This window comes from Coccinella septempunctata, chromosome 1 (assembly GCF_907165205.1).
Source record: "Coccinella septempunctata chromosome 1, icCocSept1.1, whole genome shotgun sequence".
Lineage (NCBI taxonomy): Eukaryota > Metazoa > Arthropoda > Insecta > Coleoptera > Coccinellidae > Coccinella > Coccinella septempunctata.
In genome coordinates this window covers 45,155,199-45,177,940 of record NC_058189.1, presented here as the reverse complement: position 1 = coordinate 45,177,940, position 22,742 = coordinate 45,155,199, and the positions used below count along the sequence as shown (strand labels likewise).

Below are 22,742 nucleotides of genomic sequence, written 5' to 3'. Positions count from 1 at the left end.
GAAAAATGATTATTTTTATTTGAAATGGTGTACCAAAAGTTTATTCATTTTAACTCAGACAGTTTTTATCAGTTGTGAATCAATTCAGATTAAACAATAATTTCAACAAATCGAATCTCACGGGCATGTTTTAACACACATTCCTGATATTTCGTCTCTGATAAAATTGGGCACGCAGAAGCATCCGGGTGCAAAATTATAGGTGCAATATTTAATTACAGGCTTTTGACAGGTTGGGGGGCATGCTGTACCATAACTATCGTAAAATTCGTTGGGAGGGCAGACGAAATCTGAAAAATTAATTAAATTCAATTCACTTGAATAAGGTTCTTAGAAAATTTCCTGAATGATGAAAAATTAAAGCATATATAGGATCTAGTTATCTAGTATTTTTCTTGAAATTTTTCAAGGCTTTCCTGTCCCAACATCCGAAATGCGTCAAATAAATAACAATTGTCTTTGACAATATTCCTCCTTTTTAGATATATAACGTCAAGAGGAACTTTCATGAAATAATAGGTCCTTTCGTTTGCATAATAAGTTTAGCACTTTTCTACACTCGATTTGATTTACACCTGTGTAAGTGTGTAAGTGTAGTTTATCTACAAAAAGAGATGTAGATAAACCACACCTCCTCTACACTGGTATAAATTCAATCAGCAAACGAATACTAAAATCGAGTGTAGAAAAGTGCTGCACTTTTTATGCAAACGAAAGGATCTAATGTTTCCTAGCAAATACTAACTATCTAGAGACTATGACAGATCAAATTTTTCAATGCAATGTTCCTAAGCTTATATCCTTATTAATGAGATCAATCAAACATTTATTCACCTATTTCGTGTGAAACATTACATGGCCGTACATATATAAAAACAATTGTTGTCCTAAGAAATACTACCTGGTCATCCTATAACCTAGAGGATGTTGAAATGTTGAATTAAAGGCAATTATTGTGGTATTTGTTTATTTACTTAGGTATTTTTATGAGTTGTCACACAATAGACAGGGAAATCAAAATAAAAAAGCCTGTTCCAGGTAATTCCTCAAACTATTTACAATATTCACATGGGTTCGTACAAGCATTTACTCTTCTTAAGCCCGTTTGCAACAGCCGAGAATTCTCTAGAAAATTTACTCGAGATTTCATGCGCCGTGAATTATTTACCGTTGCATACGCACTTTCGGTAGAATTCTCTGTTAAGTTGCGTACAAAATAATCTCTGCCGTTTTCTTGCCAGAATTTTGTATAGAATTCTCCAGAGAATTCTCGGATGTTGCAAACGGGCTTAAGAGAGTGATGTATTTCGGGAAGATTGAAAGGAATCTGTAGGGAAGGGGATAGGGGTAAGATTTTTGAGAATCTAAGTTGCCAATCCTCGTTTTGGTAATGTTTTTCACAAATTCACAAGCCTTGCATTCATTTTCGAAGAAATTACATTTCTATATACTCTCTAGCCATAAGAATTCCTGAGGCATTTTGTGAAGTTTTTTTTATTTTATATAATTCTAAGGATACGTATACATATTTGGTTCTGAGGCATTAAAATGGCTCAAGGAATTAATACTTTATGTGGCCCCAGACATGTGAGGCCTATATAAAAATCGGTCAATTAGAGAGGTAATAAGTATATAGTAAAATTTTATTTTTCCTTCTCAATTTACTTCTTTTGCTTAAAAGGGGATGAAACGAACTCTGGTTTTAAATAATGCGTGAAGCCTTTCAGTAATAAAAGCTCATTTTGTGAACAAATTTGACATCACTACACTACTCACGTACAGATAGGGTTTTTTACTGAGATTTTTCCCTAAGCTCTTGTATCATGAGCCGAATTGTCTGATGCCCCGTTACACTAAACTCTGATAAAACTCGTACCTATGCTATATCGTTTGATTCTGTCAAATGGGGTGATATTGATAGCTTTTTTATAGATTGATGTTAAAAAATACATAAAATATAAATTGTGGAAGATTTTACCCTTTCGACTAACATTGGTACGGATATCAACGCTCAAGAGAAATTCAAACTGGTTCTGCAAAATTAACATATCAGATATCAAAGTCCACATCAAGTCAATTTCACTAAACTAAAAATTTATTCCTAACCTAAGAAATGGATCACGTCTTCAACAGTTTATTGTTTTTTATTCCTAACATTCAGAATATATTTCAAATATGCTGATGGAAATTAAGCCTTTTATCTATTTCAAATCCCAAATATTTTACAGTTACATGTTTTGGTGTGATTTGAAAGCTGTTTATTTTTAGGTGCTCGTGGATCGTCTACTGAAAATAGTTTCTTCTGTTGTAGAGAAATCAATGGAAATTTTACACTGTCCTCATTTCAGTTGCTGAAAATTTTAAAAACAAGATTCACATTGAAATAGGTCTCGAATCATTGAAATATGAAATTATTTTGTATTGAATACAGTGAGATATACCATGTTTTTTTTTTACTTTGGCACTCAGGTAACCATATTTTTTTACCCACATAAGGTTGAACTTAGGAAAAAATAAGCAAAACAGAAAATATGAGTTAAAACTTTGTTGGAAAAAAAAAACTGTGCATACACCCCAAAATTTATAAATAACATTCGATAGCGCATCTATCCAGGAATACTATCCGAAAAACAAATTCCAAAAATTCCTTTATTTGCAGTTTTGTCACCTAATAGAGTGGCGAAGGGTATACAACCTGTATAGTATAATAATATAATTATTATGATATAAAGTTCCCGCTATGCATACTTTCCTTGCAATTTCAATCTTCCAATCAACCAAAAAAATTCTTAGCAACTATCCCACTTATATATTTATATACAGACATATTCATTTTTTCTATTTACAATTAAATAATAATCATTTTTCAACCAACTTCAACTAAACAAAATAGTTCTTTCAGCTGAGAAACCTTTTTGTTGATCTATTATGCCTAACTGGAAGAATTTAAAATTAATTCGAGAATTTTATAAACAGATCATATTATAAATAAATGATATTGAATTTTGAAGAAATCTGGAACATATCAGTATTTATTGAGATTTTTTCACTTTTAATAACCGTGATATGATCCTCCTATTGGTTTTCCACAAATGAATTAGGTATTATAGAGGGTTTTTACAAAAGATGTGGCAAATATGCGGAGGTGATATTTCTCTTATTCCAATTTAAGGGACAACATTGATGAACTTACTGTTAGATGATGCTTTGAATAGTATTCGATCATTCTCTCCTAATTCTGAGTTGAAACATTGTGAGTTCTTTAGTATTCATGAATTTAAAGAATACTCCCAACTTTTCTATACCTACTATGTTGCTAAATTCCGAATGAATCTTCAACATATCGTCACCAAGGCTTCCGGTGTCAATAAAGTTTTTCTATGAATTTCCCACGAATATATAGGCAGTATTACTTAGGCAGGTGAGAAGAACCCATTGCCTATCTTCTAACAGGAACTTAATGGTATTCAAATATTTATTCAGATTTTCTTCAACAACGTTATTCTTCGATTTTTGAGTGGAAATATCATGTACTCACTTGCTGTAGAATATCCAAGGCAGAGGAACGTGAAAGCCAAGGAAGTCGAGAACATGATTTTTATGTTACGAAGTATCTAAATCACAAAATGGATCAATCCATCGACTGTATAATATATTGCTGCTATAGAAATCTTTTGACGATTTTTGTATTCTACCACCGTAACAAATGAAATGGTTCATTCAATAATAAATCTTTTAATTACCTACAACTTCACTTGCCTCTAATGTGCAATAAAACCCATATCTATGGCACAAATACACTACTATCACAATAAAATAAGTATTGTGTTACATTGTCGTTAGTACTCTTATGACTTTAGCCTTGCGGCTTCCACACTCCTCTCCAGAGGAAAATTCACCTATCCCAGATATCTCAGATATCAAAAGGATTAAGCTCTGTTGGAGCCCTTTCCACGTTTTCGGGCTCGTGGTGGTGGTCGGGTCCGGGTCGCTTCTCGGCTACCTGCCGCCGGTTGGATTCCTGCTCCACCCGCCTGTCGGAGCAGACGGTGTTCCTCTGAATTTCCCATGTACTTGCGTATAGTACAGTTCTCGCCGTTCCCAGCAGTACCGCCTTCTGCATGACTCTATAGATATACTACAACTACAACTGAAGTTTCCTCAAGTTCTCTAGTAGTTTCTTCGGTATCAGGTCTGTAGATGATATGACAATAGGGATGGTCTTGGTATCTTTCAGCTTCCACTGTCTCCTGGTTTGTTCCTCGAGATCTCTGTACTTTGAAATTTTTTCAGTGTGCCTATCTAGAAGATTGTTATTATTTGGAATCGCCACATCGATGAATAGTGCTCTGTCCTCATCCTTATTGAGCAATATGAGGTCTGGTCTATTGTGGGTTCTTGCCGCTCCTCGGCTTCTTATTATTATTAATATTAATAATATCAATAAGAGTTGAGGTATAAACCTAAAAACTCACAAAATAAAGAAGTAAACCCAGTGGTTACATAAATATATACACAATAAAAAAAAACATGTTATCGTGTGGATGTCCAATTGTCATAGCGATTCTTGAATCCATTGACTGTGCTCACAACGTCGGACGGTAGTCTGTTCCAGCATTCAAACACAGAAAATTCTGGCGAAATGAAGTTCTAAACTTCTCCTTAGCCAGTTTATAATCGTGACCTCTCAATTGATCTCTCAATTGACTCAGAAGCTGGTTGCCGATATGATGGGAATTTTTAGGATTTTTTTACCCATGTGAAATACGCAGCATTTTCCTATATTTAGAGGCAGCATCCACCTTTCACACCAATCACGCAATGTGTTGAGATCATCTTGAAGAACACTATTGTGGGCGAGAGGATAGTTATATAATTTCGTGTCGTCTGCATATAACGCACAGCTAGATGTCAGGGAAAGGGGGAGATCCGATGTGTATAAAAGAAACAGGAGAGGGCCGAGCACTGTGTCCTGCGGTATTCCACTAGAAACGTGGGCATCGGAAGATGATAGCTTATCTCCAACTCGGACAAGAAATGATCTTACCCTTAAAAATGAGCCAATCCATGACAAACACTTGCCCCTTATACCCAGATGCTCGAGTTTAGCCATATGAGGCGACGATGAGACACACGGTCGAACGCCTTCGTAAAGTCTAGGTAAATTATATCAACTGGTACATCGGAGTCCAAGGCTTTAGTCCAATCGTTTATGCAAGGGAGTAGATTAGTTAAGATGTATTGTCCGGGCGGAAAACCATGTTGTTAATCAGGGGGGATTTTGTTATCACGTGCAAAGGTTAAGACAAAGAGTATCAAGTTGATACTCTTTGGTTAAGATAACATCACATATAATCCTCTCCATTACTCTACAAACAGACGATGTTAAGCTAATGTTTTTGTAATTATTATGATCCAGTTTGCCTCCTTTCTTAAAAACTATAGAAGAGTAAGTAATAGATGCACTCAGCAAAGTTCTTCACCAAACAGTACATCCGTCAGCTCAGAGATTCCACGAGGTGTCCGTGAAGTGGGGATTATTCCTGGTGGTTAATCAGTGAAGGCTGCAGAAAACGAATCTGAGAGAACGTCGCTTTTGCAGTTTGGATGGTGTCCTTACATACTGAGTTGGAGCTGTCTCTGATCAAAAGAACGACTACCTTTTTATTTTAGGAAGATCTGGGGTATTTAAAAAGCCATTTTCTATCCTTAGATGTAGCCAGTTTATGCTCATATGAGGTTTTAGAGTTATGTAATACAGTGGATACATAATTTGAAAAGGACCTATGATTTTGATAATCAACCTGGGAGCGACTTTTGAGTTACCTCTGCCACAGAGATTTCTTCCGCTTAATCATTCCAAGAACCTTGCCAGTAATCCATGGTTTGGAGGGACTTACTTTGATATATGATACTTCAGTAAATGAAGATACCGTTTCGCTGAAGATAGTGGAGAAGGTTGACCACAACATGTCGACATCAGAGTCCTCAGGCAGGATCGCGCGACGATTCACTATCGAAAGCAGCTCTTTGACTTGCGTAATTTGTTATGCGGATTTTTTTCTGTATAGAGCGGGAGGAAATGCTATAGTTGAATTGCAGTTCGGTGGTAAGCACTGCATGATCTGACCTGCCAAAAGGTGGAAGTTACTGAATCGGCGATAGTAAATTGGTATCATTAGTCAAGAGTAGGCCAAGTGTAGAGGGGGTCTGACCGTTTCTAAATCTAGTGGGTTTTGAAATTAGCTGTTGTAGGCCGGTCCTGTAACAATTTTACATAAGGGTATGAAGTGGAATTGGAAGAGCAATGTGTCATAGGCCATTTGATATCCGGGCAATTGAAATCTCCAATAATAAGAACGAAAACAAAGATATAGACCAAAGTTACACTTTTTTAAATGTAACACTCTGTATTTGACCTCAAAAATGAAATAGCAAGCTCAAATTATGATGATTTTCTTCAGATCACTTTATACCGATCGAAAATTGCTCAGAAACTAGCAGGTTTAGATGTAGGAAAATTTTATGAATATAGTTTCGAAATCAATTTTTACGTTCAACGAGTTATAGCAATACCGGATGTGTCATTTCAAATAAGAAAGTTTTCGACGATTATTTGTAGTTGATATCTGAGAATTAATTATTATCACTCTCTATATTGAGAGTGAAATTTTCCTTTTTATGTAAGAGTGGCCAACTTGTCTACTCGTCTACTTCTTTTTAGGAAATAGGCATTATTACTGGCGAAACCTTTACTGGACAAGAATAATTGTCAACTGTTTTTAACGTATAATCCGTTATTATGTTATTTTTTTCTAACAAGTTCGCTGACAAACATTAAAATACTGTTCTTAATTCAAATTATTCTTCCAGAAAATATCCTGAGGAGGGGATCTCCCCTTATGTGAAGATATTCTCATTATTCTTTGTGGAAATTCTTCGAAGAATTCCCATGAAGAATTTCAAGTTTCTTTGCCGAGGTTAGAGATGTCTCTGGAAGAAGAATTTCCCACTAATCTACAACATTCCTGCTATAGAGACAAAAATTACCGTAAATGTTTCCATTATATATATATATATATATATATATATAAAAATATATATATATATATATATATGTATATATATTATAAAATCATGAGTGTTTTACATTATATTCTGAAAGTTTTTCGAACTGTTAGGACTTGATGGTAATAAATCTTATTAAAACATCAAGATCTTTTCCGTTTTTCTGATTTCAACCAAAATCAATAGACTTTCTTGCATCTTACATACGAGTGTTTCAGCCCAAAATTGAGCTCAATAGCTCCGAAGTTTTGACTTGTAGCCTGCCACAACAAAAAATTATTACATACAAATAAATTTTCACGATTCTAAATCTACCATCTCAGAAGCGGATTTCATAATGATTTGTACCAAAAAATGTTTGCTAAATGTTAGAAGACTAATAAGTTCCTATACGGCCTCTTACACAGGTTGACTTCTGTTGACAAGCTTGTTTAAAGTCCTAAACTTGTTGTTCATTTATTGAAAACAGTAAAAACGATTGGAATTGAAATTATGAAATTCTATATTTAGTAGCAATTCAATGTTGGCATGAGAGGAATAAGCCCCATTTGAATTTGAGCGATTATTTTCATTATAAACAGGGTGTACCTAGATAAGGTACAAAGAGAAGAGGGGAGATCCTTAAGTAATCTTAAGAAAAAAAGGCCCCAAATTTGTGGTATCGCAAACGTTTTGTTTTCGAGATAAACTGTGCTAAAGTTTGAATTTTTGGATTAGTTTCAAAACAAGTGGGTGTTATGATTCTGTAAAACAGAGTGGTGGACTATACATATCACCAGATAATTAAGTTATAGATGATATTACTGACCTAGGGCAGCCAGATATTAGGGGCGTCATCCCTGATGACAGAAAGATGATAATAATAATAGACATGATGCTGTAGCCAAGAATTGGCACTAAAACACCAACTTCTAAGTTCCAAAAAGGTTTCTTATTACAGGGGCGGATGGGCTACCTCGAACCGGCCCGGGAATTTTCTTCCAGACCGGCCCACTTCAAGAACGAAAAAAGTACTTTTAAGGTGGGGGTCCAGTGGAGTAGCTAGCACTGGCCGACTCAATTGAGAGAGAAGCCAGAATAAATTACAGAAATGATGATGACAATGAAGATCTAGAAGAAGAAGTGGAGGCAAACGAAGAACTGATGATGGAACCACCGGAAACCGGAACCATTCCAAAACCGGCTTCACCAACAGAAATCAAAGAGATCATAATGAAATTGAAAAACAGGAAAGCGCCGGGAGAAGATAAGATAACGAATTATATGTTGAAGAAATTGCCTAGAAAAGGAATAGCAGCCTTGACGAATATAACAAACGGAGTGATGAGGACCGAATACTACCCAAAGAGATGGAAAACTGCAGAAATGATAGTTTTCAACAAGCCTGGAAAGGAACGGAAATTTCCTCAAAATTATAGACCAATCAGCCTACTATCAGCACTAGGAAAAATCGTCGAGAGGGTTATCGCTAAAAGGCTGAATGAGGAAACAGAAATGTTGAAGATAATTCCACCTGAACAATTTGGATTTCGACGAGAACATTCGACTGAACTCCAATTACTACGGCTCATAGAATACGTCACCGAAGGAATGCAGACCAAACAGGCCACAGGATTAGTTCTGATGGATATTGAGAGAGCTTTTGATAGAGTATGGCACGAAGGCCTAATCTACAAGATGAAAAAAGCAGGATATTCGACCAAGCTGTGCAAGATGATAAGGAACTATCTGAGGAATAGAAACTTTTATGTGAAAATAGATGGAGCAACCTCTCAAACCAGACAATTAGAAGCGGGAGTGCCTCAAGGATCGGTACTTGGACCTCTGCTTTACGTAATATACGTCTATGATATCCCAAAGAATGCTAGAAATATGCTCACCTTGTACGCAGATGACACAGGAATAGCGTTCAGACATCGACGCCCAGAGATCATACACCGGAGACTGCAGGAAGCCATAGATGAATTACTCAAATGGTGCATCAAATGGAAAATACAAATCAATGGAAGAAAGACTCAAGCAATATTACTGCAAAAGAGAAGATTGGGGATGGAAGAAAACCTTGAAGTTGATGGAGAAGAGATTGAATGGAAAAATGAAGCAACATACCTAGGAGTGACGCTTGACAGAGGACTTACATGGAAAAACCACATCAAATGTGCAGTTGATAAAACAAAAGCCGCAATGAGTAAACTTTATCCACTCATAGGCAGAAGAAGTCATATGAATAAGAACATCAAGTTGACGATGATTAAAACAATTGCGCGACCACAACTCACATATGGTTCGGCGGCATGGGGCTTCGCAGCCAAGACCCACATCAAGAAAATACAGGCCACTGAGAATAAACTCCTTAGAATGGCGATGGACGCACCCTGGTTTGTTAGGAACAAACAAATCTACAAGGACTTGGAATGGGAACCAGTTACAGAATTTATGAAGAGAAAGGCGGAAAGGATATTCAACAAAGCCAAACAACATCCAAATGAGGAACTACGAAGATTGGTCGACTACGATCCAACGGAAGAAGCTAGAAGGTCAAGAACCTACCACCGAAGACCCAGAGATCAGTTAAGGATTTAAATGTAACCAAAGAAGAGCTTAACCTATAAAAGCTATAGGCAGCATACAAAAATCAACACGACTACGATCGTGTGAGAGTCCAGAAACCATAAGAGTCAACTGGTTAATAGGCAAAATGCCCACAACCTATGAAGAAGCAGTTAAGGGTTTTTAGTGGGTCTCGAGCTCAGAGAGTGAGAATCCCCACACTGTTCCCCCTCAGGAGAGGGTGTGTTCGTCTGTTTGCAGATTTTCCCCCTGCTACACCAAAAAAAAAAAAAAAAAAGTAGCTAGCATGAGTTACCATGAAAAAAAATTTTTGATGAGCAGCCCCTAAAGATGGCACCAAAAGCAATTTTCAAATGTTTTTTTACAATTCAGAAAAATGTCAAAAAATTGAGCAGACATTTTGTGGGAGCGAGAATACGATGAAAAAATTGGGCCATGTTCCCATATAATTGCAAGGGATATTACAGAACACCTCTAAAATCGTTTCGCGAGAATTTTTTTTTCTTATTCAAACAATACTTTCGAGAAATAAATTTTTCCTGCTTTAAGTTAAAGTTTTCACCTAGTTGGCGGATAGCATGCAGACATTATAGGGAAACAACAAAAAATTGGTATATGTATATAATAGAACAACTACTCAATTTGATTTTTGTACCTTTTCTGGTTTCTAAGAAAAAAATTAAACTTTTCTTTTCATATGCTTTCTTCAGGAAGCTGTATATAAACATGGGCTGCTCAAAAAAAAAAAATTATATGAAAGACCCACTGTTTTTCGACTATAAATCGACCCTTAAATCAACTACTTCTTACAATCTGCATTATGTTAGTTTTACATTTATTTCAATCCATTTTATTCCAAACAACTCTGAGTAAATAGAGTCAACGAAAAATGTATCTATGTTGTCTATAGGTATGGTTGAAAAAATTAAAATTTTCAAATTTGCTCACATTTGACATCAAGTATTTTTTGAACCATACACAACATGGATGCATAGTTTCGATTTCAAATTTCCTATAGCGAGCAAGCTTCTGTCAAATAATATTAAATGAAGTAATAAAGTAAAGTTTGGTAGTGTGATATTAAAAACAGAGGTTTAATATCACATAACTAAACTTTACTTTCACACCCCGTGTCCCATGGACTGGCAAATAAAAACATTCGTATAAGGCAAGTTCAGCATAATAATCATACAATCACGTGTAGAGTTTTTTGCAACTTCTGTATTTCATTACGTTTCAAGCCACCTTGTTTATGCCAGTTGTTCAGGAATAATTTATTTTTATCAATATTATTTTCAAAACTTATTGAAACATATATTTATTGGTAGTTTTCCCAACATTCATTTCGAATTGGTTTTCAATATTTGTAAAAATAAAAATATCGACGTCAAATATGTTCCGCCGAAGACAAAAAAATGGTACGAACTGACCAGCCCTCTGGCCCAACAATAGACCGGCCCACCGGGAATGTTCCCGGTTTCCCGGTGGTCCCATCGGCCCCTGTCTTATTACAATTACCATCCGGACGCTGTATTGGAAAATGAACATCACAAGCTCTCCCTGGATGGAACGGTTCTCACAGACCGGAAAATAACCCGCAATAGACCAGACCTTATATTGCTCAATGAGGACAGAGCACTATTCATCGCATTCATTAACAAAATATCACTATTCCAAGTATTAATAATCTTCTAGATAGGCACACTAGAAAAATTTCAAAATATAGATATCTCGAGGAACAAACCATCCCTATTGTCATTTCATCTACAGGCCTGATACCGAAGAAACTACTAGAGTACTTGAGGAAACGTCAGTTGGACGAAAATATCTATAAATTCATGCAGAACGCGGTACTGCTGGGAACGGCGAGAACTGTACGCAAGTACATGGGGAATGCAGAAGAACACCGTCTACTCCAACAGGAAGTGCAGCAGGAATCCAACCGGCGGCAGGGAGCCGAGGAGCGACCCGGACCCGACCACCACCACGAGACCGAAAACGTGGAAAGGGCTCCAACAGAGCTTAATCCTTTTGATATCTGAGATATCTGGGATAGGTGAATTTTCCTTTGGAGAGGAGTGTGAAAGCCGCAAGACTAAAATTATAATAATAATAATCGTTTATTGGTATTTTTCTACGATTGTAATAGTTATTTTCCTATCAAGTGCGGAAAGTGATACTTGCCCGCACGAAACTGCCGTTGCCCGAACGATGCGAAGCAGAGTTCGGGTAAGCAGTTGAGTGCGGGCAAGACACTTTCCGCAAGAGTTAGGAACAATATTTTTTCTACAAGCTCTTGAAATATATAAATGTTTCCATTTCACGAAACATATCATATCTCATTTGATTAATTCATATATGACAGACGTAATTCTGCATGTCGTTACTATGGGTTTCTCATTGTTGACGTTCTGTGCATAGAAACATGATAGAATTTAATTTACTCTATAATATTTGCGTGCGGGAAAAACGCCTGCTATTTCTTTCCCGCACGCATTTGCGTGCGGGAATGGATTAGCAGGGGTTTTTCCCGCACCCTTTGGGAAAGTGACTCTTTGCAACTTGGAATGCGTGCGGGAAAAAGGTTGAACGCGCACGCTTGTAGAAAAAAATTGTTTCCACACGTCCGGTAAATATACATAACATAATATTACAAACTACAATACAGGCATTGAATCATAAAAAATTATACTTATACAGCACAATCATCATATAATAAACAAATGATGACAGTAAAGTAACAAAATTGTAAAAAAAACAAAACAAATAAGACAAACAATGTTGTAAATTCAGGACTTGCAAAACGAATTGAATTCATCAAAAGAATAAAAAGCTTTGTCCAGTCTAATTTGACTCCTGATAGGTATATCAGCGCGGAAGGCAGTCTATTATACCTACAGCGACATTGCACAGTATTCCTGTTTACTTTGGGATTTCTTCAGTTTCTGTATAGGGATTTATTTCTGGTGTCATAACCATGTATAGCAGATTGTAAACGAAGATGCTTACCACTGCCGTGGATGTAAAGTACCTAGGATTTCAAGAATGAAGATTGATAGACTAATTAAAATTCCCAACTTTACGGGACTTGCTTGCAATCTTCCCTATAAAGTTAAGCTTCTACAGTTCCGCATCGTACGCAACGCACGGATCGCATTGAAAGTATTTTAGATTGCTTTGTATAGAAACTCATATAAGTGCGTCCACTGATACGTATCGTACTGCCCGGATTCATCGCTTGATCCTTTTAATGTGATACGTGCGTTGCGTACGATTCGGAACTGTGGACGCTTACCTTAACTCAATCCCCCAAAATCCTGATTACACGCCTTTGCAATCCAAAAGCTGATTCAAAGTACCTGTATACCTATATGCACTCTCTACATGGCTATGGGCCTAGGGTGGCAAAAACTGTCACTGGGAATTGCACTCAGAGAGGATATGGGGTTTTTTCGTATATCCCAGAAAACCAGAAAACAGTTCATTCACTAAACATTGTTAGATATTCGTCAAGTATGCAAATGAAGGTTTTCGAATACGCCGAATATATTTCAAGCAATTTCGTGAGTCTATCTCTTTTCGTTTAAAGTTTAATCGTTGAAAGGGAATTATTAAAAAATTGCAAATTTCAGTTGAAAATTAGTCAAGAGCGAACGGTTGCACTGAGATCGATGAAATTTCCAGATTTGTTACTAAAAGAGTTGTATCGCTTCAAGATTTCCGATAAGCCCATCTTCGAAAAATTCCCACTTAAAACTTCGTCAGGACCGAACGGTTGAATCGAGGTCGATGAAATTTCGAGATTTATTACTAAAAGAGTTGCTCTTTCGGAATGTTTCAATTCGAGCTCTAAAGTAAAGTTGATCTTAGAAAAATTACCAAAAAGAAGAGATCAGTTAAAAATTCGTCAAGACCGAACGGTTGCATCGAGGTCGATAAAATTTCGAGATAAGGGGTGGCATATGTATCGCATATCACATTTCCACTGAGGTCTCTGGGATATTTCGAAAATTTTTACAAGAAGGGTTACTCTTTTAAAATATGCATCACTTTTAGTTCTAAAGATGATGCAATAGAGTAATAGAGAATTGTACTCAAGAGAGCTCTTCAAAGTGAACTGCAAAATGAAAGGTGGAAAAACTTTTATTTCCTGCTGAACATTATCAGATATCCGAAAGTTTGGTATGATAATATAGGTTTTCGAATACGCTAAATCTATTCCAAGCAATTTCGTCAGCGCATCCTCCTTCGTTTAGATTGTACCTTCGGAATCATTATTCAAAAACTTTAAATTTCAATCTGCTATATCTCCTGTTATATTCCTCTGATCCGATTGGGACTTCCGGTTTTATAATGAGCGTTGCCAGGGCTCCCATCCTTGATTTTTCGGGACAAAAATGAGCAAGGGGTTAGACCCCCTGAAATGACCTATTTGCTCATTTGTTAAAATATCAGGTGTCCTATTACTGTTATTGCTGATACGGATTGAATAGAAGTTGTTTTATAGATCCGGGAAAACCAAAACAGTTGATGATTCGATAGGGAATTTCCAAAGGTCTTTGCCTCGAAGCCAAGTAGGCCCGGGCCTAGGGCGGCCAGATATAAGGGGCAGTAAATCGTGACAAAAAATTTCCTGAGAATAAAAAGAAATAATTCGAAGTACTTATATCTAGTGAGTGAAAATTATTTGATTAAATTGAATATTCCATATGGCAAAGGGCCTAGGGCGGTCACTGTAGGGGTGGCATAACATATTATGAAATGAAAAATCGAACTGACTTATTTTCATCTAGGCCGAATCAGAAAAAATTGTAAGGGAAAAGTGTGTTACTCTTGGCCTCAATAATCTGCTGTTGAAATATATGTACAAGTAAAAGACCCACTCTCTTCATTATTCGACCTCAAAAAATTATTAGTATCACTTACCTGATGAGGAATACTCAACAAAAAGTAATGAGAAAGCTAAGAAAATTAGAAACATAATAATATTCCACAGTAGCTACGAAACTTCAAAAATATCTAGAAAAAAATCAGAGAACGTCATTATATGTGTATCAATGAAGCCATAAACTGATACATAATGACGATATAAAAAATTCGATAATCTTTAATACCTCATTCATATTCCAAAGTATGCAGTAAAATATTATGTGCCATAATTTTCGGTCAGGTTTGCCCCACTAACATGCCCATCGGGTCACTGATTTGGCCGCAGCTCTATACAGAGTGTCCAAGTCCAATAATGGCTAATCCTGAAACACGTCATAAAAGAGCTATTGAACTGAAAAATATACCAACAATTTTATCTTGCGAAAATATTGTTTTTTTCAACACAGTGTTACGTTTCTGTGAACCACGTTACTCTTCCTAGAATACACCAATAAATATGCCGAAAACCGTAGCTTTTGTGGTTGTTCGGTAAAAAAATTGCAGTTTCAAATTTCATCATAAAATGCGATGACCCATTTTGTCAATTTTTGAGAGGTCTTTGTGAAAAAATATGTATGAAAGTTCGACTGACCAATTATTTCAAAAACTAGCTGACCCGGCAAACCTAGTTTTGCCATTTAAATTATTTCTAGGGTAGATAATAATAACTAACTCATCGTGATTGCTCGATTGGTCGTAAGAAAAAGGAATGCCTTTTTTTCTGTTCTGTATAATTTTTTTTGAGAATATTTTGTTATATAAACCTTGCCCTTACAATAATAAACACAACAAAAAAAGAATTGTCCAATTTGGTGCGATCGTTTGAACAATAAATCATTTTGAAGTAAACCATAGATCCTCTTTTATTAATATAGATATCCTCCTCAAAATGGTACCATGCTTCGTCATAACTTGTATAAGTACAAAATATTTCGATACAGAGAAGCTTAATTCTACTATAAAGCGATTATTAATTGTCTAGAACTGTACCTGAAGATAAGTTTTTTCTCTAAAACAAAACAAAACAAAACAAAACTGATGGATCAACACTGTAGAGAGCTGAATTTGTAAGAGTCAGGTTCTACATAATATGGAAACATTTTCACACCACTTGTGAGGTAGTGTTAAGTATAACTCATCAGGTAGATAGTAAGCACCCATCAAATGATTAGCTATTCCTCCCATTCAATTATTCACCCACACTCAAAAAAGTGCTTCTATTACACGAAGTTTACGAAATTCTAAGTTTAATGCCCTTCAAATTGAGCAAAAGTTTTTTGAAATCTATTCGCACATACAGAAGTTGTATATACAGAGTTTTTTTCTGCTAAAAAGAACCTTTCCTCCACCATTCAACAAAGTTTTCTAATACGCGCCGTTTATTCCTTTTCGACTAACTTGCAACCAGCCTGGAAATTCCTCTTCCCATTCTTTCTTGTAAAATTGTTGGTATTTTCTTCTTTTTGCACTTGGCGCACTTGTCTCGGTTCTTCATCGGACGAAATTTTGATAATAGATGTAAACTGTTTTCACTAAATAAACACTCAGATACTCTTCTACTTCAAGACCGAAACCCTATTTATATACAGGCAAAGCTATTCGTCATCCCAATATCCCTAGGAGATTTCTAAAGTGTTGCACCATATTCCAAAGGTGTCGTAAATATTTATACTATTAGAAGAAAAATTTAACTGTCCTATCGTGCAACAAAACTTGCCGGGAATATTACACATCCTGCCGGTAAATACTTACCCCTTAAAATTTTGCCGTAGAATGCGAAATACCTAAATGACGATGGATCATAAAAAAAATTGGAAAATCCACAAAAGAGCATATCGCACCGACGGTGCCATAACAAATGAAGTAATTTCTACTAACGGCTGTAGCCTGTGGCTGTAGTAATGATATTTTAAAGGCCGACCAGCTACTACTGTGCGATGTGTACACGCACAGCCGTCTATAGAGTCTTCCTTGGCCGGCTTAATATACTTTCCTTTGAATGTTGCCGACGAGAGCAATGAAAATAATGATGGGTCATAAATAAAATTACCAAATTCTAATACAACAGAGGGCTGGTTATAATCCTTGAAAGATAAATGTAATCCACAACGACAATAAGGTTTGAAATGTGTAAAATCGGTGAAAATTCAGGAGATTCCGCCGATTTCCCAAAAATCGTGGAAATATCTTTCCATTTCGGTATATCGGTAAGGCAAGCCTCAAATCGGTAGATCTACCGAAAAATCGGTAGGTTCGAGACCACTGCTAGTGACAATAGCGAACGAAAAGTGTTCATGGAGTAAAAAGCTGTGCTCATCAGAAGTATTCGGCACATTACAATTATGATCGTTCAAAAAACATATTATTCAAAATTTTCATCACTAAACCCGGTTCATTGATTAGGCTACGTTAATTTGGTTTTTTTATCGTCCCTTATATTTCATATAGTTTCTGACATGCTCGTATTACGTCCAGCCATTCATTTGAAGACAAACCGCTACAAGATAAAACAACAAAATGCTTCTGAGAAGTATTTATATTATTTATATGTATATGTATATACAAAAATAATGATAATATTAGAATGAAGGCTATATACAACTTTCATAATACAAAAATAAATATTGTACAACACTGTATATTCTGTGGTCGCATAGATCGAATCAAGCTGTTCATTTATTGTCAATAGAACTCCTTGAATAGAACTATGCCGGAGTATAATTACATTAATTTTAGAGGTATTTTGACTATGTCCTGAGTAGGTATGAACTTTGTGATCTCGTAAATTGAATATTGATCCAGAACATTGTTACTAGTTTTAGTCAGGAAATCGTATATTGAAATTTCTGCTTCAAGTATCGCTATAGCACTTTTATGATTTTTTACCAAATCATTCCCATAAATTGGAAACCTTTTCGTTGTAACATCGGTTATTCCAGTAGTTCTTGAAGGATATTGACGATAAAGTTTCGCCAAATCCCTCTCATTTGCTGACAGCACCGTGAACAAGGATAAAGGGTCGTTATCTCTCAAATTTTTTCCCTTAAGAATGCTCAACTCGTTTTCACATGACTTCTGGAATTCAATGAATTGTTCATCAGACTCAATGAATTCCAATAGATCATCGTTAAATTTAAATTTGCTTTCACATTCTCGAACAAACAAAAACTTCAGTACTTCTTTAACTTTATGTTTGCCGCTCCTATATTTCATACAATCCATGAATGTTGCGGATCCTGTATCCGCAAAGGTTCTATCTGCAATTTTTTCTATTAAGAAGGTCAAAAAAGGAACAGAATGATTCATAATGGCTGCAGCATCTAATACTGTACCGACAAAGCGGTATGGTTCGTGTAAATTCCCGCCATATTTCAAAAATAAATTTATCAATTCTTTTTTCTTGGATGTTGATGAATTTACCGGTAATAGTCCAATCAAATATTGCAACGGTGTAAGTTCTTTGTCATCTTTTGCATTCACCTCACACTTCTGTAGCAGAAGCTCATATAATTCGAAATAAAATGAGTTATTAAAACACAAAGTATGTAGAGGAGTTCTTCCCACAGCATCTCTTGAATTCACGTCGGCACCGTTTATTATCAACGTCCTGACTTGATCAAGATTATTGTATTCGACGGCCAAATGCAGTGGTGTTTGACCTGTTTCACTTTTTACATCGATTTCCGCCCCATTTTCTAGAAGTATTTTGGTTATGTCAGCACTTTCACTTTTTACCGATTCATGCAAAGGTGTACACCAGTTAAAAGACCTTTTATTTATATCTGCATCTCGCCCAACAATATACTCAACCACGTCTTTCAATTGTCTTTCAACGGCTATGTGCAACGCAGTGCTTTTGCCATAGAGCATGTTGATGTCTTTCACATATTTCAGGAACTCGATGATCAAGGCAGAATCTGAAATGAACCAATATGAAAATTTCATTCTAAATTGGAGATCGGAGAACGACAATTCCGTAGAATTGTCTACTTTGAGTATTCAAGTCAATGATATAAAACACAAAAACTACTGGTAAAAATGCTTTGGAATTTTTCGAATATCTGGAACATAAACAAAGATATAGCGAATTATTTGACACGCTAATTTTTCAAAAACGCTGTGTACATCGAGAACGAATCAAGATATCTACCGTCTGCTCTCTGTTATTTAATTATTTCGAAAAAAGAAATCGTCCTTGAATATTTTTTCCCCAAGTATTATAGTTCTCTTGGGACAGCTTGTACATACATAAATATTGGGTTTTCGAATGTTTCCTTGCAATTTGAAAATATTGAGGTACTTGAGAAATTGAGTTTTGAAGTTCCCATAACTCATTTTGTGATTTTGACTTAACTGAACTCAAAACCATCTTAAATATCATACCTTTGGAATGCTAGTGCTAGTAGTTCTGTCATTCTGGTATATTCTGTATACAGGGTGCTTCGAAACTCTAGGCGAAAAATTAAGGGACATATAGAGACTGACATTCTTGATTGAACGTAAAAAAAAGTTAGCCGATGAGGTTTCGTTTCCGAGTTTTTGGACATTAATGTTTCTTATGCCACCAATTAAATTTTATAAATTACAGTAAGCCTAGAAATAAATGAGATGAATATCATCTGGTAACAGAACACTCATTGTTTGCCAATTTAAAAGTTGCTTTGCTGGTTTAGTCCTTCTGTTAAAGATGCAGTTTTCTAACGAAGAATATGCAGATATTATTATTTTTGTGGACGGTTTTTGTGATGGCAACGCATAAAAAGCTTGTCGGTACTTGCAGTTTTTGGAAAATAATCTCGATAATTTGCTAGAAGATTTTTCTTTGGATTTGGTGTACAATTGTATGTGGTATCAGCACGATTTAGCTCAGCATGTTGGACGAAATGTTGTCGCCTGGTTAAACCAAAATGTCAATGGATGGATTGGTCGGCGTGGTTAGGTGCTATGGCCAACGAGATCGCTTGATTTGAACCCTTTGGATTATTTTGTATGGGAATATTTGAAACAATAAGTTAACGCAGTGGAAATTAATGATAAATAACAATTAATATGTAACGAATCATTAATGCAATCGAATCCACTCAAAATAGGCAAAACGTGCAATTAGTGCACAATTCCCTATTCTGCGTTGCCCTCGATGCTAATAATGGCATTTTGAACATTTGATTGAATTTTTTTTGTATTATTATCAGCTATTAAAATTTAAAATTAATGCACACTTATATCGGAAAAAAGGCAATATCCAAAAATTTTATTTTACTTGTTTTATCAAGAATAGCAGCCTGTATACGTTACTCAATTCTTCTCCTCGAGTTCTGAATCACCCTGTATAATATGTTAAATATTATATATGAATCAATAAACAATGCAAATTGTTCATAACTGTTGAGTAAATAAAAAATGTTTTGGACCGACGATGTCAAGAATACTTATTTTTTTCTACAAATTTAGTACTGAACGCAAATAACATTAGATAAATAGTGTGCGAGATATTTGCAAAAAAAAACGAATTTTTCAACTTTGTCCTTGACGAGAGATTTTATGATTCAAAGGCAAAATTCAGAATGCAGAAATTATGAATGGGCTGAGATTCTCAACGTAGCAAAAAAGTAAAGCAGAATATTTAAACTAACTCACCGTTGTTACGTAAAATACCCTGAATAATGGTTCCACCGCGTCTACGTTTCCTCAGAGGATTAGCACCATGCTTTAGAAGAAGGCACATCACTGATTTATCCCTAGAGTTGTGATGTGTCTTATCGTCTACCAACATTTCCAGAGCAGATTTCCTTTCAAAATACCAACTAGTGTCAATATCAAAATCCAAATGCGGCAACTTATTCTCTAGAAAATCGGCCACAGTTTCAACGGACCACTGATATTTCACATTTCTGATAAATTGAAGAGATGAAACTTTTGTGTTGTCGTTCTCCATGACTCCTGGTGTTCTTTAGAAATAATCAATAAGGAAGTGGATAGCTGAAGAATTAATCACTGAAGAAGAGACTCGAGCGAATATGCACAAGCACAACTGAAACATGCAGTATGAACTGGCGTAGAACTTGCTACAGACTGGTAACGCTTTTCAACTATGGTTGCAAATATGCAAATCGAATTTGTCTTTCGACTTTCGAGTATTCAGACCTTTCTTTTTCTTTATTCAATGATTTAGACCTGCGGCCGAGCAAAGTAGTTTGAGGTTCAGGAGGCAGGGGATAGGGGTTCCAGGTAGTACTCTAACGAATTGTCGAAATATTTAGTTTTTGTTGGTTAGGTTACCTGGGTTACCTTGGTGCAGGCAAAGCGTTTCTCAGAATAGATAAGGTATGTTAATACTATAGCTTACTTTATTGCACCTGACAGTTTCTGACTCACATGCCTTCAGAAAAACTTCATTTTTATCCAATATAGAGTTGATGTCTACATATGCAGGAGGAATTCAATACTATTAAAGGATTTTGCTTTTGACGATACTTGTGCACAGGTGTAATAAAAGATTTTCTGTCCCTTGGCAGAGACAATCGTTGTCTCTGTCAATTGTAACCAACTATTTTCACAATTCGTCCATTTGTATTTCTCCTATTCTCTTCAGAATATTTGGAACGAATATAAACTAAGCAGCAAATGAAGTGGGACAGCTGAAAAACTACCTTAGACTATACCATTTCCAGTTGAATTCAGAAATAGAAATCAATTGAAATTCAAATTAGTTTAATTCAAGAACTATCAATTGAATTTCAAATTAGTCAATTTAATTTCAGAAATGGTAATTTGAAATTCAGTAAATGAGAGCTGTTAGGGGTTGCGGCTAGAGGTATAGTGATATCAAACTCATTTGAACACCCTCATTTGTCCTCCTTTCAACAAAATTTGACCTGTCTGAGCGTTTTTTCGTTATTCCACACCAAAGCTCAAAATTCGGGGTGGAAAGTTATGGATGGCCCACCCTGTATATTATATTATATTAGTCGTCCAGAGGGTCCAGGTATCCGAGATGAATAGAAATAGTTTGTGCTGAAACATCAATTTTCGATTTGATTACTAAGCAATTCATATTAATTTGAGAGAATAGTGATAATCACTATTGCAACAAAAGTTGTATATAGTCATTTATATGACCTCAAAATTAATATATAAACAAGTAATTGTTATGTACACTCGATAAATAATCGTCAGCCGGCACGCAGCGCGCCAAAGGAAGCTGGTCACTGCCCTTGACTTTGGAAGCCTGACTGACGCAGAATCCACCACCATAAACGTGACTGACGGCCATTTTTACGTTCAGTTGGATTAAAATAATCTTTTTTCCAAATTTCAAGTGAAGATTGGTCACTTCAATTTTCAGATTTCTCCGACCTCTTCAAACGCCTGACTGACGATGTTTCCACCATCGGGAACGTGACTGACGCCTATTTTCACTCATGATCATGAATGATTTATATTATTACAAAGTTTCACGTGGAGATCAATCACTTTTTTCTTTAGATTTTTTCTCCTCCCACGCGCACACCCACCGCTATTGGACTGACTGACGCGCGGACCTCATATGTACAAGTGGAGAACTACTCATGCTAAAAAATTCGTGTGAAGATCGATCACTTATGGACTTATGGATCAGGTGCTTGGGGATTCGCGGTAAAGAGCCATATACAAAAAATTCAGGCAACAGAAAACAAGCTACTACGATGTGCCATAGATGCGCCTTGGTTTGTCAGGAACAAACAGATATATCGAGATTTGAAGTGGAAAACCATCACCGAATTTATGAAGAGGAAAGCTGAAAAGTTATTCGAAACAGCGAAGGAACATCCAAACGAAGAACTCAGGAGACTAGTGGACTACGATCCGGAGGAAGACAGAGGAACAATAAGAATTTACAAGAGGAGACCGCGAGATCAATTGAGGAGAGATTAAAATGAGTACGGAAACTTATTAAAACTATACTAAGAAGAGATATCCGAAATGGACTAACATGAAAACCCTAGCACGACAATGTGCAAGAAGAAATTAACCGATTTTGATTTTTGATGAATGTCATCGTAGAATAAGTTCCCGAAAATTGATTTTTCTTTTTTTCATTTGACTTGTCCTATACACTGTAAATGTCTTAAGGTACCAATAAATACCTAATTATTATCATTATTATATCAATGTATTAAGATGAACAGCCACAA

At 35.9% G+C, this 22,742-nt stretch overlaps 2 protein-coding genes across 3 annotated transcripts; both read right to left on the bottom strand.

Annotated features, from left to right (window-relative positions):
- Positions 1–14,663, bottom strand: LOC123315513 (chymotrypsin inhibitor-like). 2 transcript variants are annotated; one of them, XM_044901235.1, is made up of 2 exons: positions 14,566–14,663; positions 1–290 (listed from the first exon to the last, which is right to left on the bottom strand). In XM_044901235.1, exons 1-2 carry the CDS (start codon positions 14,618–14,620, stop codon positions 118–120), a joined length of 228 nt encoding a protein of 75 aa, XP_044757170.1. In that variant the 5' UTR covers positions 14,621–14,663; the 3' UTR covers positions 1–117. The 2 variants fall into 2 exon arrangements, with proteins under 2 accessions (XP_044757170.1, XP_044757178.1); XM_044901243.1 differs by lacking the exon at positions 14,566–14,663 and adding an exon at positions 3,539–3,651.
- Positions 14,664–17,289: 2,626 nt separating this feature from the next.
- LOC123306865 (putative ankyrin repeat protein RF_0381) lies at positions 17,290–20,503 on the bottom strand. Its single transcript, XM_044889045.1, has 2 exons — positions 20,206–20,503; positions 17,290–18,485 (listed from the first exon to the last, which is right to left on the bottom strand). The coding sequence occupies exons 1-2, from the start codon at positions 20,501–20,503 to the stop codon at positions 17,290–17,292; spliced, it is 1,494 nt and encodes a 497-aa protein (XP_044744980.1).
- Between the last annotated feature and the right edge of the window lie 2,239 nt (positions 20,504–22,742).

Excerpts from the sequence above, each read along its gene's own strand:
- LOC123315513 (XM_044901235.1), bottom strand. The coding sequence starts at position 14,620 with ATGTTTCTAATTTTCTTAGCTTTCTCATTACTTTTTGTTGAGTATTCC. Across the intron at positions 291-14,565 it reads TGTTGAGTATTCCTCATCAG|ATTTCGTCTGCCCTCCCAAC; the intron begins GTAAGTGATACT and ends TTAATTTTTCAG.
- LOC123306865 (XM_044889045.1), bottom strand. The coding sequence starts at position 20,503 with ATGGAGAACGACAACACAAAAGTTTCATCTCTTCAATTTATCAGAAAT. Across the intron at positions 18,486-20,205 it reads GGGTATTTTACGTAACAACG|ATTCTGCCTTGATCATCGAG; the intron begins GTGAGTTAGTTT and ends GGTTCATTTCAG.